The 13430-nt window shown below is 44.8% G+C and overlaps 1 protein-coding gene across 1 annotated transcript; it reads left to right on the forward strand.

Annotated features, from left to right (window-relative positions):
• Positions 1 to 8674: 8674 nt before the first annotated feature.
• On the forward strand, positions 8675 to 13248 carry UBE2L6 (ubiquitin conjugating enzyme E2 L6). Its single transcript, XM_083511040.1, has 4 exons — positions 8675 to 8973; positions 10872 to 10967; positions 11294 to 11480; positions 11639 to 13248. The coding sequence occupies exons 1-4, from the start codon at positions 8944 to 8946 to the stop codon at positions 11791 to 11793; spliced, it is 468 nt and encodes a 155-aa protein (XP_083367166.1). The 5' UTR covers positions 8675 to 8943; the 3' UTR covers positions 11794 to 13248.
• The last annotated feature ends 182 nt before the right edge of the window (positions 13249 to 13430 follow it).

Raw genomic sequence — 13430 nt, forward strand, 5'->3', positions numbered from 1 at the left:
AGGAATTTCAAGGAAGGGAGTTGATTTTAGGTATATATGATTAACCAGCTTCCCCAAGATGGTGGTCTGGGTTGTAGTCAGCAAGACTTGACTCCTGTAGTGTAGCCTTCCTCAAACTGGTATAAACAGGGTAGCTACTTGAAACAGCTCCAAAAAATAGGAACTTCACCCCCCAAGTAAAAGGATAATATTTGTTTCAGATTTATATATGCTAATTATATGAAGAAGGAAGGTTATTGGTTTGTTTTTGTTTTGTTATGTATTTTGTGTTTCCATTTTGCATTTCTATGTTGGGAACTACCCTGCAGCTTTCAGATGTAGGGCAGTATACAAATTATTAATAATAATAATAATAATAATAATAAACAACTGGTGCCGTCCTGACATTTTGTGTGTCTGGATCTCATAGCAGCTGTAGTCCCCAAAATGTCGGGAGAGCACCAGGTTGGAAAAGCTTGCTATACGAGTATATTTGAGCTCTGCAAGTCACATACCTACTGCAAGCCACATACCCCACCTTTATGCCCAGGAGTAGTTGAGGAAAGTTAGGGCAGTGCAGACTCCCTTGTTCTTTTACTCATGAGAAGACTTTGCTAGAATAAAGATTTATTTGCAATGTTTGTAATAAGTGTATGTTTTGTGGCTAGAATAATAGAATTACAGTGCTACCTCAAGATAAGTACTCAATTCGTTCCGGAGGTCTGTACTTAACCTGAAACTGTTCTTTACCTGAAGCACCACTTTAGTTAATGGGGCCTCCTGCTGCTGCCACACCGTTCTCATCCTGAAGCAAAGTTCTTAACCTGAAGCACTATTTCTGGGTTAGCGGAGTCTGTAACCTGAAGCGTATGTAACCTGAAGTGTATGTAACCTGAGGTACCACTGTATAGCTCTCTGTAGGCAAAACAAACTTTTGCTTTCCCTGAGCTCTTTCTGTTCATACCTTTGTCGCTGGGCTTCCATGCACAGCGCTATACAAATATGAGCTACCTCACCTCTTTGGTGATGGGGAACAGCTGTAGTTCAGTGGGAGAGCATCTGCTACACATGCTCCTCTGCTCCTTAAACACGTGCACATCTGGTCTGCTTCTTTGGCTTTACTAGCAGAAACCAAGCAGAAGGTGTGTTGAAACTGAAAGTACATATTCGTGCATTGTATAAAGTCCAGTCTCCTGGTTGCTGGATATAATGTAGGTCTTTAGCTCCTGATTCCCCTGCCTCTGCACTCTGTGCTACTCACTTTGCCTTGTTGAGACTATGCTTCATGTTGGACCCCGCTCTCTTTGGTAAGTATTTTGAGAAAACGGACTGAGATCCTAGCCCCTGAAATCCCTCAGGAGCAATAGAGTATGTCTCCGCCCCATGGGCTCCAAAAAGAGCAACACCTGCTGCCATTAGCAACAAGATACTTCTGCCCAAGGATGGCAACAACTGGAATACCAGCCTCAGCTGCTGAATAGTACTTCATATTACAGGTGCCATTGGGGCCTTTTATGGTAAAAACTGAATCTAATAGCAAGTCTGGCCCACCAAGGGGAGAGCAACTCTGTTCAGAAACGCCACATCCCCCATCAGACAAATCATTCACTGACAACACCTCCATTTTTCTGGATTGAACATGAGTTTACTAGCCCTCATCGAGGCCCTAACTGAACCTAGGCAGCAATTCAGCCCTTCCACATCCTCCTCTGAACGTGCCGAAAAGGAGAAAAAGAGCTGGGTATCATCAACATACCAGCAACACCAGACAGACTCCAAATCAAGCTTTTAGCTCTTTCACAATATGTGATCTCATCTGTTTTTCTCCCCGCATTTGGCACAGAGGTATAATCTGGGGTGGTCAAAGAAACAGTTGTTGCTCACTCCTCCTCGCAGTGAGATGGCAGCATGGCCCAAGTTTGATTTCCTTAGGAGGGGAGAGAGCACTGGAAACTGGTGCCATTTCTGCAATATTTGCTTTACCTACAAATAATCAAGATGAAGAATACATGAAGGCAATTGGCATGTGCAGTGGAAACTACCCTACTTCAGATCCCAAGAGAGAGATCCTGCTCCTCCAAAATATTTCTACAGCTTTTTGTTGTTTCACTGTGTCCTCAGGGACTACATTGTTAATGTGAAGTCCCATTTGTCTGGTACTCCGCGTGCATGCCCTGAAATTAAGTATCTATTTTGGCCCTGCTTTGAGAAGTGAGTGTTGCAAATGAATCAGAGAAAGCAACATTGCTTAAAGTCAAGTCTCTTCCCACAGCAGAATCTGTGTAGTGAACTACAATTTAAATGCAAGCTGAATCAATCCCTGCTACCTTTGCCATAGCTAATACAAGTGACACCCTAATATATCCCTTAGTTTTAATGAAATATGTCATCTGCTGTTGGTTGGGCAGCTTGGTCGCCAGATGTGGGCCAGGAGGAGTCACCAGAGTTGAGACATGGCATCTCCTTTTCAGTGTCAGGACTGAACCTTTACAGCGAAGAGCACATGTAAGACACATTTCCCTCGCCAGAACCACAGACACTTCTCACACATCACAGTTTAGAGGAAACAGAGCTAATGAATTCAAGAATTCCAGATTTCCGCTGCTGCAAGATTTTCTGGAGATTAACCACTTCACCTTCAAAATAAAAATGGTAGTATCATGGATGCTTCTTAAATGTGTGCTTAATATTGAGCACTCTTTTTTAAAAAGTATGCTTAACACCACCACTTTTATTTTGAAGGAAAAGCAGCCATGGGTCCCCTGATCTGGCCTGAACTCTGGATTTGTATCTGGGTTTCCAACTGACTTTCTCCCCTTGTTTGTACACCCCCCCCAGCCAAAAAGGAGCTGTTTCAGCACTAATGCTAAAAAGGAGACCACCTCCCGAATAAGTTATGATGATGCTATGGGCTCACCCAGTTGCCAACATTGCATCTTGAGCTATGCAGGCAACCCAATGCACACTAGACACATAACGCAAGCTATTTCCATGGGCCATGCAAAAGGGGAAGTGACTGAGGTGGGCTCAGTGTGGACTACAAGTACCTGAGACACTGAATGTAGGAGTGCCATTACTTCTCAGGCCAAGCTCCTTTGCCTTATACAGGTACAGGTTTGGCAAAATATCAACAGGTCAGGCTCTTTCTTTTAATATTGTGTCAGCTCCATGGCAGGAAAAAAACTGCTTCTATGGAGTGTGGGTGGGGTGTGTTGGGGGTGTGGGTGGAGGGGTGGAGGGGTGAGAAACACACACTAAACAGCAAAGGTTTCCATGCAAAATATTCTGCAAGCAGGGCCTCTCTGACTCATCTTGTCGCTCTCTCAGAAACATCTCAAAAATGCAACCCACCCTTTGTCCAGGTGTGCCTTAAAGAAGCAAGCACACCTGCTGCAAAGAGCTTCCTGTAGCCGATGATGGGTGCCATTGTGACATTTCAACTATTAGGTTAGTTTGGAGCCCATCACAGCAGGTGATGAAGCTGGACTGGTGGGCAATTTGTCCAGTTTTCAAAATTTTCGCAGAATGTGTGGGATGCAGAACAGGACACTTGCGTTGCAAAGAATTGTTATCAAAAGCAGGCATTTAGTTCGGCGTCACCATACTAATTAAAATATGAAGACAGAAGCCATTGTCAATGTGGCTGTACATATTTAGCACCAAGGTTGTGGTATTCTCTGCAAGCCTTTTGTTCTAGGTTGCCTTGCATAGGCACCGGGGGCCTGGGGCCTTAGGTGTTCCAGCCCCCACAACATTCCCCATGAAGGGGCAGGACACGCACAAATTTTTGTGCCAGCGCATGCGTGAGCACATGAGGTGTGCATGCTGACATCAGGCAAGCTGGCAGGCAGGCTGACAGCAAATGCCTGTGTGTGTGTGCAGTGGGAGCACCCCCGGGAACACAGGGCCCTAGGGCCAAACCAGTGGACCTGTTGCCCTGTATATTTTTTCCATCCAGAAGGCTGTGCTGCCTGAGTTTTCTGGCATAAAGTAATAGGATTCTATGTGAGGGGCCCCACTGCCCACCATTCGGTGGACATAAAGGCTGTATACACACTCCTGTTTACTCTGCACTCAGTGAACTCCCTTGTGTGTACATATCTGTATGTGTTTTGTCACCTGAGGCGACAAGGGCATGTGCGTCTGTGGCTGAGGATGACGTATGGCTACTTGCCTCTCTAACAGAAACATCTGACTTATCCTTAGGGCAAATTGGAATGACTTACACAACCAAGAGACAGTATCTTTAGAAGGAACACCAGAGAAGTCCCATGACTTATCTGTAGAAGGAACACCAGAGAAGTCCCATGACTAAGGTCACGGTTGGGGACAGGTGGAGGTGTCTCCGCTGTGATTGTCCTTGCACAAAAGCATCTGGTGGGAAACAGGGATAGGGGCAGACAGACACACCAGTAAAGGAGGAAATGGAAGCACAAAAAGGGGAGAGCTTTTGACATGAGGTAATTGATCAGGTCAGCTACAAGGATGGGAATGAAACCAATTTTTTTAGTCCCTTTTTTGGAACAAAATGTCAATGAGCAGAAAGAACATGCCCTTGACTTATAAGAAACTGGGATATCATCAGGCAGTCCCTCTATTCCCAATTAAATAAACTACAGTATAAGCTTACTTGCCCTGTCCTTATTTAACTTTGCTCTGCATTTCTGGGTCCAGGCTTTCCAGGTTTCATATCTGAGCATTTGTTTGTTTGTTTGTTTCCCTGTGAAGCACTGCACTTTACCGCTGAGTTGGAGCAAACTTCAATCCATGGACCAAAATTGCCATTTGTTCTGATTCAGTATTTAATGGTGGGTTTTCCTGGGCAAAGTGGTGGGGCAAAAAAGAAAGTTCTCAGACACGAACCAGGAAAATGAGGGCCTGCACCTAGAAAATGCAGGGCAAAACGTACGTTTAGATGAGCCCTAGACAGGAGTGGCAGTGACAGTAACAAGGTGGGAAACATATTGTCAGTGGTCTATGCTGCAGGGTGGGATAGTGGCCCCCTCTGCCATACTTGTCTCCACTGCTCATGTCACTGCAGCATTTGTCAGTGAAGAAGGATTTGCTGTTTAGGACCGATTGGCTCTAAACAGTGACGTCTCAAGAAATATCTTTGTGACATGAAATATGCCCAGGCCTAGTGATGTTTTCTTTTTATCCTTGAATGTTTGATAAAGCTGCACTAAAATGCAGAAGAAATTAATTTGCTATTTGTAGGGGAAAATTGGATTCAGTTTACATTTAAAGGGGAAGCTCCCTAATCTGCACTTTCCAAAGCAATTCCACAGCTATCCTTCAAAGTTCACACTTCTCCAAATTTTGCAAGGCAGCTCTCCACACAAGTAACGTGTGCAAAAATGCATATCCCAGGGCAAAGTGTGCATAAAAATGTGTGTACTCATGAAAACAACACACAAAAATGCATAACGTATGGGAACATTGCTTTAGAATAACGTGCGTATGTTAGGCGACATTGCATACAAATGTGTATGAATGCTGGGGGAAATTAACACTAAAATGCTGAGTAACTTTCATTAGAACTTTTTCACATGAACGTGAAGAACTGAAATTAAGACTGGAAAATGAGAAACTCAAATTGACAGATTCTCCCATCCCTCCTTATTTGTCCCTATTCACTTTGGGGGAAATGTTGCCTAGCCGTTTCTCTCCATTCTTTTTGTTGTGGATAATCAAAAGCACATTGAAAATTTCAGACCACAGTTATACAGTGCATCCCTGTGCATGCATACACAGAAGCAAGTCCCTAGTAAGTGTGTTTAGCATTGCAACCGAAGGATCGCTGGACTGCAGTATACAGCTGCCTACTGCTACTAGTGGTTTGAGATTCTTAATCTCAGGGTCGTGGGTTTGAGCCCCATGTTGGGTGAAAGGTTCCAGCATTGAGTTGGACTAGATGACTTTTGGGGTGAATTCCTTTTTTGCCAATTAAATAACTGGGGAGGGGACAATAAAGATTAACAAATCAGAGCCAAATGTCATCACATTTAATACAATATTTCCAAAAAGTTGACTTCATCAGGCAAGGCCTTCCTCCACCCTCTAGTCTCTCCTTCTCAGTTTGTATTGTATTATTTGATGTACTGTGGCTTGCCGTTGTTTTATTTATTGTAGTTTAGGAATGATTTATTGTAACTGTTAAGAGTTAATCTCTGTTTAACTTTTATATGCTGATATTATTATTTTATACTATTCTAATGGTTGTTGAATGTTTCTTTTTTTGATGTAGGTTGCTTATTTTAAAATTATGTTTTATTATCACATTTTTGTATTGCATTAGATTGTTATAAGGTGTACATTTTTTGTTTCTTCAGCTTGTAAACCCCCTTGAGTATTGCAAGATGGAAAGATGGTACAGTATACAAATTAAAAATGGTGATGATAAGGATCCTAGATGTGTCCCTGTTTCCCCCCACTGCTGCGTGATGTTACATATTTATCTTTGACTCATAATTTTTTCCTTACATTCAATTCCCTTTATCCAATAGCTGTTGGTTTACCAATTCCTGCTCATAAATTTACAAAACAATATTATATACCTTTAAAGAACAAGAGAGACTACACATCCCCCCCACCTATCTATTTTATGCCCTTGAGGTCCCTTACAACTCTATGATTCTATGATACACAGAACCTGGGTGACAAAAGCAACTTCTGGCAAGTATTTCAAGAGATACAAGCAGGTGCTGTTTGACTGGGATTGTGCAGCCTGTGAAAATTAGCAGGTCATCCTGCTCTGATGTCTCTAAGTCCTGGGAACACTTGAACTGTCTGAAACCTGCCTAACTGGGTCCTTTCCCAGCCGCTGCCAGCCAAGTTATGGAAAAGTTCAAAATGGCTGTTGCCTAATAGTGACAGAGTTGCTTTCACATATAGAAGCCTATTTGAGACCTATGGAAAAGTTCAAAATGGCTGTTGCCTAATCATGACAGAGTTTGAAAATAAATATTTATTTTCAAACCCTGTCATGATTAGGCAACAGCCATTTTGAACTTTTCCATAGGTCTCAAATAGGCTTCTATATGTGAAAGCAACACGGCTGAGTCCCGCCACCCCACCCCTCTTCTGTGAGGCGTGGCATCCCTTTCTTGGAAACAGACACTGCCCCATTCATTTCAGCTAAGACCAATTTGGTGGCCGTAGAATGTGGTAGACAGTGACTCAGGAGGCAGAGGCTTCAACCACCAAAATGTTTTGAAAGCAGAGAGGATGGTCCACAATGTTCTGAAGGGTGCCTGCCTGAGTTATGTTTAGCGCCCCTGCCCTACACTTTCCCACCCTTCTTCGCCTATTCCCCCCTTTCCTGGTTAACTAGTTATTTTTGGTAAGTTGCTGTGTGAACTGAGGTACTTCAGCCATATTTCAGTCTCCCTAGGTTGGCTCTGCATCCTATGAAGCAGATGGCAGCGAGGGGCAGATATCCAGCTGCTTTTAAGGATGACTGCTTCAACTGTGCCAGGCCCTGTCTTTTTATTGGGTACGCACTCTACATCCAAAGCACATTCAAGGCACATTATTCACCTCAGAGGATTCTGGGTACTGTAGTTCATCCCTAACAGAGTTACAATTCGCAACAACTCTTAATAACACCCATAAGTCTTTGAGGGAACAAGAGTGCTTTAAATATATAGCATGTACACAGTCTCAAATATAACTGCCTTTACACTCATGCTGCCATGCTGACTTTATTACATATGTTGAAGAGGGGGAAATGTTGTTTGAAGCATGTGGGGATCCTCACATTCAGGTAAGCTAAGTTTTGAATCGGTGTGTGACTTCTTCACAGCCATGTCTTTAAGGTTTGTTTCTGCAGCCATAAGGACTATGTAATAAGCGAAAATCTGCCCTTATTCCTTTATGGGGGACACCAGAGCCCTTACAGAGTCCTTTGGATACCCTGGGGAGCCTTCTTTTGTAATGATAAATACTTAGTTCCTGAGCCAGGTCACAGGCTCACCCTATTCATACACAGACATACCCTTAAGACAGGATTTGTGAAGGAAAAGACAATGGGGAGGCTTTTCCATTTTCCTTTGACTTTGCAGAGAAAATATTTGGTCAGTTTGGGAGTCAAAATGGTTCCAGGGCTGTTTTCCTCTGCTGCTTCAGACATGTGGTTTATATATTTATGTATGTGTTTGCTTGGTACATTTATGAACATTTATATATACCAGACCTTTTTTTTATTTCAATTAGAAACACACACTTTGTATATAAGGAAAGGGGGAATCTTCTACAGGTTGGGGGTTTTATTTTAGTCTTTAAAGCCTCAAGCCGTTTGGGGATAAAACCCTGAGAGATGGCACCCTTGTATTATAGACAGCCACACAACATCACCATCCATGCACAAGAGGGAAGTCCTAGCAGGCTTGGAGGAGCCCCAAGATTTGCAGAAGTAAAAACTATTTTTAAGAGAAACAAAGAAAAAAACCAAAGGGGGAAAACCCTAACACAACCCAGTGAGGACTAAGGACAGTGACACAGAATGCTGAGTATCTGGGAGGAGGGGATCTAAGAACGGAGGGGCACCTTGAAAGCTCCAGTTCCACTCTTTTCCCCTGGAAAGTAGCAAGCCCCAAGTCTGATGGTCATCTGAAATATAAAAAAAGAAAACAACCTTTTATGCAACAGGTTGTTGTTGCGTTTTCTTGCATCCAGTGTGTGCTTGTCACACATGATGCAAATAATGTCTATGGTTCACTTTACGAAGTGATTCCGATTAGCTGACGGGAGTTTATTTTGGAATTGGTGCTGCTCATGCATGCGGAGCGGAAATCCACATCCTAACCCGGAGAGAGCTTTTGCCCGCTCTTCCGAAAGGAAAACCCTCTCCTCGCATCTCGCGGCTCTCTCTCCGAGGCGGAGCAATAGCGCAACTTGCAGCCAACCACCCGGCGCACCGAGAAGCAGCAGCAGCAGGAGACTCGGAAGCCGCTTCAAGCGAAGATGGCGGCGGCGCCCCGCCGAGTGGCGAAGGTAGGCGCGGGGGTCGGCGCGGCAGATCCCCGACCTTCTCGGTCCCGCTCTGGAGATCTGCTGCTTAGGAAGGGCTGAGAGGCGGGCCAGGCGGGCTTGTGAAGGTGGGATCTTCGAGGGGAGGGAGGGACACTTGCCCTAGTCTTGCCGCCTCTTTATTGTAAGGGGGCGCTTCGATCCAGCGACGGTTCCCGTCTTAGGATCGAGTCGCCTCTTTTCTGCCGGGGAAGGTTTCATGGACCCTCCACAGCTGGCCAGGTGACGGGCGAAGCGTTTCTCGTAGCGGCACCACTAGGCTGAGCCAAGGCTATACCGCTCGAATGCCTGCCTGCCGCGCAGCTGCCCAGAGCACGGAAGCCCTCACCGGGGTGGGGAAGGTGGAGATATGCATACCTGAACATATAGAAATGCATATGTAATAACGTGCTTTTGGGAGGGGGGTGCAACCTGTCCATCTCTCACTTTTAAAACGATCAAAATCCAAGTTTAGAGAGACTTGTAAAAAATAAATAACTGGTGAGGTGGGCAACAGACAGCAAACCCTTAAGTGCAACTTTCTTGGATAACATTTGCTATTAAGGGGCAGTTCTGAATTCATTGTGGAACAGATAAGCATACGTCAAAAACTACTTACAATTTGGTACCTTTAGTGAAAGTGCTGCGAACTGTGTATCTGAAGACTAAACTGCTGTTCCCAGGATGGTGGTGATTAGTATTAGTATTGCTATTATTATTATTATTATTTTAGCAGGGGGAATGTTGACTACAATTTTCAAACAGACTGACGCTGAAATACTGGTTTGAAGGGGAAATGTCTGAAGGAGGGAGGTTGTGTAGCTGCCAGTTCAGTTGCAGTGGAAAAATAGCTTTCAGTTTCTGTTACTGTTAAGCTTGGAAAGAGCAAGGAAATTGCGCAAATTATAATGCTGTTGGCAGCATGTCAATTGTCCTGTGGATGAGAAAAGCCATAAAGTTTGAGAAAGGAGATATGCCTGCTGTTATGATCTCAACTTCTTGAGGAAGTTTCTGTCAATAAATTGAAACTTAGAGGCAAGGGAGAGAGGGCAGGCCAAGGCACAGCTGGGACCAAGTTAGGAAAGATCTTTCTCACTTTTAGAAATGTACTGATACCCAAGATTAATATTTTGCTATCTTTTTTGAAGGCAGCTTGTGACTTGTTTGAGTGAGGGGAAGAGAGACAAAAATGAAGGTGGCAGATATAACTGATTTACAGGAAGCAAATGACACAAACACAGATCCTGTGCCAAGCATTTGGGAAACCTGACATGTGGAAATGGAGGGTGAGGGTCTCACTTGTTCTTGCTGCCAAGTCCTCCATGGTATGGCAAGGCTATGTTAGTGGACCAAAATGAAGGTGTTCAGTAGTTTTATGCAGACATTGGCAGCATTGAGATGTCACAAACCATGGTTTGCCCAGGAAGGAGAGATGAAAGAAATTGGTGGCAGAGGATCGGAGATGGGAAAAATACTTTGAGACACGTGAGGATGGGATATGAAAAATATAAAAGAAAAAGTCATCTCCACTTAGTGCAAATTCTTCCTAGAAGTGGGAGGCTGTCAGAATACCTTCTGAGTAAATGTCTGTACTTAGCTTGAGGAAGGCCGAGCTTCTGCTCCTTGCTATATGTGAAAAGACAAGGAAGGAATGGACTAATTTACAAAGATGCATTATATACCTGTAGAAAATGATGTCAGTAAATGCCAGTGGATTATGCTAAACTCTGCCTCCCTTTTGTGGCTGGTGGGCCTCAGTAATTTTCAGGCAAGTGGTCCTTGCTGGAGGTGAAAAGTTTGAGATCCCCTGGTCCAACAGGATGACCATGCTTTGCTGGGCAATTGTCACCACTTGGCCTGGAACCATCTTTTTGCTTTTTCAGGAGCTGAACAGAATTAAAGCGTCCGGGTTCCGCTGCCTTCGGGATGTTGAAGTAGATGTGAACAATGTCCTGCTGTGGAAGGGACTTCTAGTGCCGGTGAGTTTAGGGAAGGCAAGGAAATGGCTGGGCCTGAATAGCCTCAAAGGCAACACCAATGGCTCATAGAGAGAAGAGCTTGGCCTTTGGGGTAGGGTGAAGTGACTGCCTCAGGCAATGTAAATGGGCATCGTTAAAAGGCAGCACTGTATCATTTTATTTTACAGAGGAGGGTCTAGATTTTCCACTCGCCTTGAGGTAGCAGAAAGGGTCTGCTTGAATCTGGGCTTTTATTTTTTTAGATCCCCATAGCCCACATACAGGGAAGCACCATTTGCTAGCCGCACTGTGAGGTGACTACTGCCCTTTCCTGTCCTTGTGCTCAGGATGACCCCCCATACAACAAAGGCGCCTTCCGGATTGAGATCAGCTTTCCAAGCGAGTACCCCCTCAAGCCTCCCAAGGTCACTTTCAAGACTCCGATCTACCACCCTAACGTGGATGAGAAGGGCCAGGTGTGCTTGCCGATTGTCAGCAACGAGAACTGGAGACCTTCCACCAAGGCAGACCAAGGTAGGACCAAGAAAGCTGTGTGTGTCCGTGCACAGGGAGAGCCAGCTGGCTGTTGGATGGCCACGGCTCATCTGTCCATTCTGCTGCGCTCTCTCTCCTTGAAGTTATTACATACATTATGCTCTTTTCTGACCCTCCTACCTTTTTCTGACCCACAGTGATTGCGGAACTGATAGTGCTGGTGAATAAACCTGACCCAGACCACCCATTGCGCGCTGACTTGGCTGACGAGTTTATCCAGGACCATGAGCGCTTTTTGTCCAAAGCTGAAGAGCAGACCAGCAAATTCAGTGAGAAGCGGCCATGCGAGTGACCTGCTGCCCTCCTGAACCACTGCCTGCCTGGGTGGCTGGCTGGGGAACCTTCCACATAGGCACAGTCCCAGTGGGATGAAATGCAAGTGGGACCACGGAAGCTGCCCCCACCATTGCATTCTCCATAAAGGAATGTACACGGTGGGATCCTGCATTGCTCTGGCTCATGACACTAATTCTGCATCTGAGGGGGAGGAGACTTCAGCCTTGGGGAGGAGAGACTTTGGTTTGGACTCTGCTCTTAGAAGTGAAATGTTGTGCTTTTGCCTTGCATTCGCTGGGGTTTGGATGACCTTTCTTGCTTTCTTACAGTTTTGCTTTTCACTTTAACACCGCCCTCTGCTCTAAACATTCCTGGGGAGAGACACAAATGACTTTCTTTAGTTTGTCCAAGGCAGCTTTCTCATAGAACACTTTGTCACCCATTTTTTACAGGACATGTACATGCCATTTGTAATCAAAACGGCCTCCCATGTTTTCCCTGTTCATCTTCCTTCCCTGCCTCCTTCTCCAAGCTAAAAAAACCAATGGAGCAGCTCTACAATTTGTAGGCTGGTGATGGGCTGTACAGTCTGTGCTGTAACCACTTCCTTCTTGATGGTTTGGATCTCAAAAATCAACTTGGCATTTTAATTCTTTCCTTTCCAAATAGAACTGCCTTGCAGGTATTTCTTGTCTCTCTCTGACCCCAAATTGGAGGGAGGGGAGAAAACATCATAATCATGAGTTCAGTGAGGAAAGGGAATGAAAATCTCCCCCCACCTGCAACATTTGGGGTCTAACACTCTCTGAGCAGCTACTCCACTTCCACAGCAGTGAGGACTGAGTGCTGCTAATTGTCCATGTCTGGAACTGGAAGCAGAGATGGCCACTGGGACTCTTGGGACAGAAGGCAGAGGGAGCAGTAAGTGGAGCCAGAGCCTCTGATAGGCGAAGGCAGCTCATTTTAGTTTTGACTACATCCTCCTTCCTGCTGAGTCCTACAAGGGCAACATTAAGTCTAAGAAGGGGGAAGCTGGCTGCTAGGAGCACTCCCTGGACTGGTTGTAAGAAGGTAGGCAGGTGGGAGACTGGTTGAGGGCAGACTGAAGTTGGTGGGGCAATGCCCCATTCTCCCTAATGGGCAACACTCCACTGCCTAGAAGCACCCTAACTTAGCTTGGAGATTTTGAAATACAGTAGGTAAGTAATGATGTGATAAGTGAGCTGGAAGGCTCTTCCGAGTAGAGCAGGGCAGACATGTGGAGCTGGCAAACAATTGGCCTATGTTGCCAAAAATCTGAAGTCAGATTTTATTTTATTTTTAAATCACTTATACTGTTCTGTTCTAAGCAGAACATACTTAGAAGCAAGTTCTTGCTTCAGTGGAATCTTACACCCTAGGAAATGGGAATGCCTTGCACAAATATATGTAAGTAAATGCATTTTCTAATAAAAAATGTTCTTCCTCCTTCTGTTGTGGCAGCTGGTCTTTCTCATTCTCACTCTGCTGGACCTCTTGCTGTTGGGGTTATCTGGCCATATTCCTCCCTGGCCACAGTCTCTCATGGCAGCTTGTTTGCTAAACTTCTTCCTAGTGTGTTATCCTAACAGCCTGATCTTAGCCATGCCTACTCCAAGTTGCACAGGGACTTTT

This window comes from Podarcis liolepis (genome assembly GCF_965112155.1).
Source record: "Podarcis liolepis genome assembly, chromosome: 1".
NCBI classification, from domain to species: domain Eukaryota; kingdom Metazoa; phylum Chordata; class Lepidosauria; order Squamata; family Lacertidae; genus Podarcis; species Podarcis liolepis.

Excerpts from the sequence above, each read along its gene's own strand:
- UBE2L6 (XM_083511040.1), top strand. The coding sequence starts at position 8,944 with ATGGCGGCGGCGCCCCGCCGAGTGGCGAAG. Across the intron at positions 8,974-10,871 it reads CGCCCCGCCGAGTGGCGAAG|GAGCTGAACAGAATTAAAGC; the intron begins GTAGGCGCGGGG and ends TTGCTTTTTCAG. Across the intron at positions 11,481-11,638 it reads TTCCACCAAGGCAGACCAAG|TGATTGCGGAACTGATAGTG; the intron begins GTAGGACCAAGA and ends TCTGACCCACAG.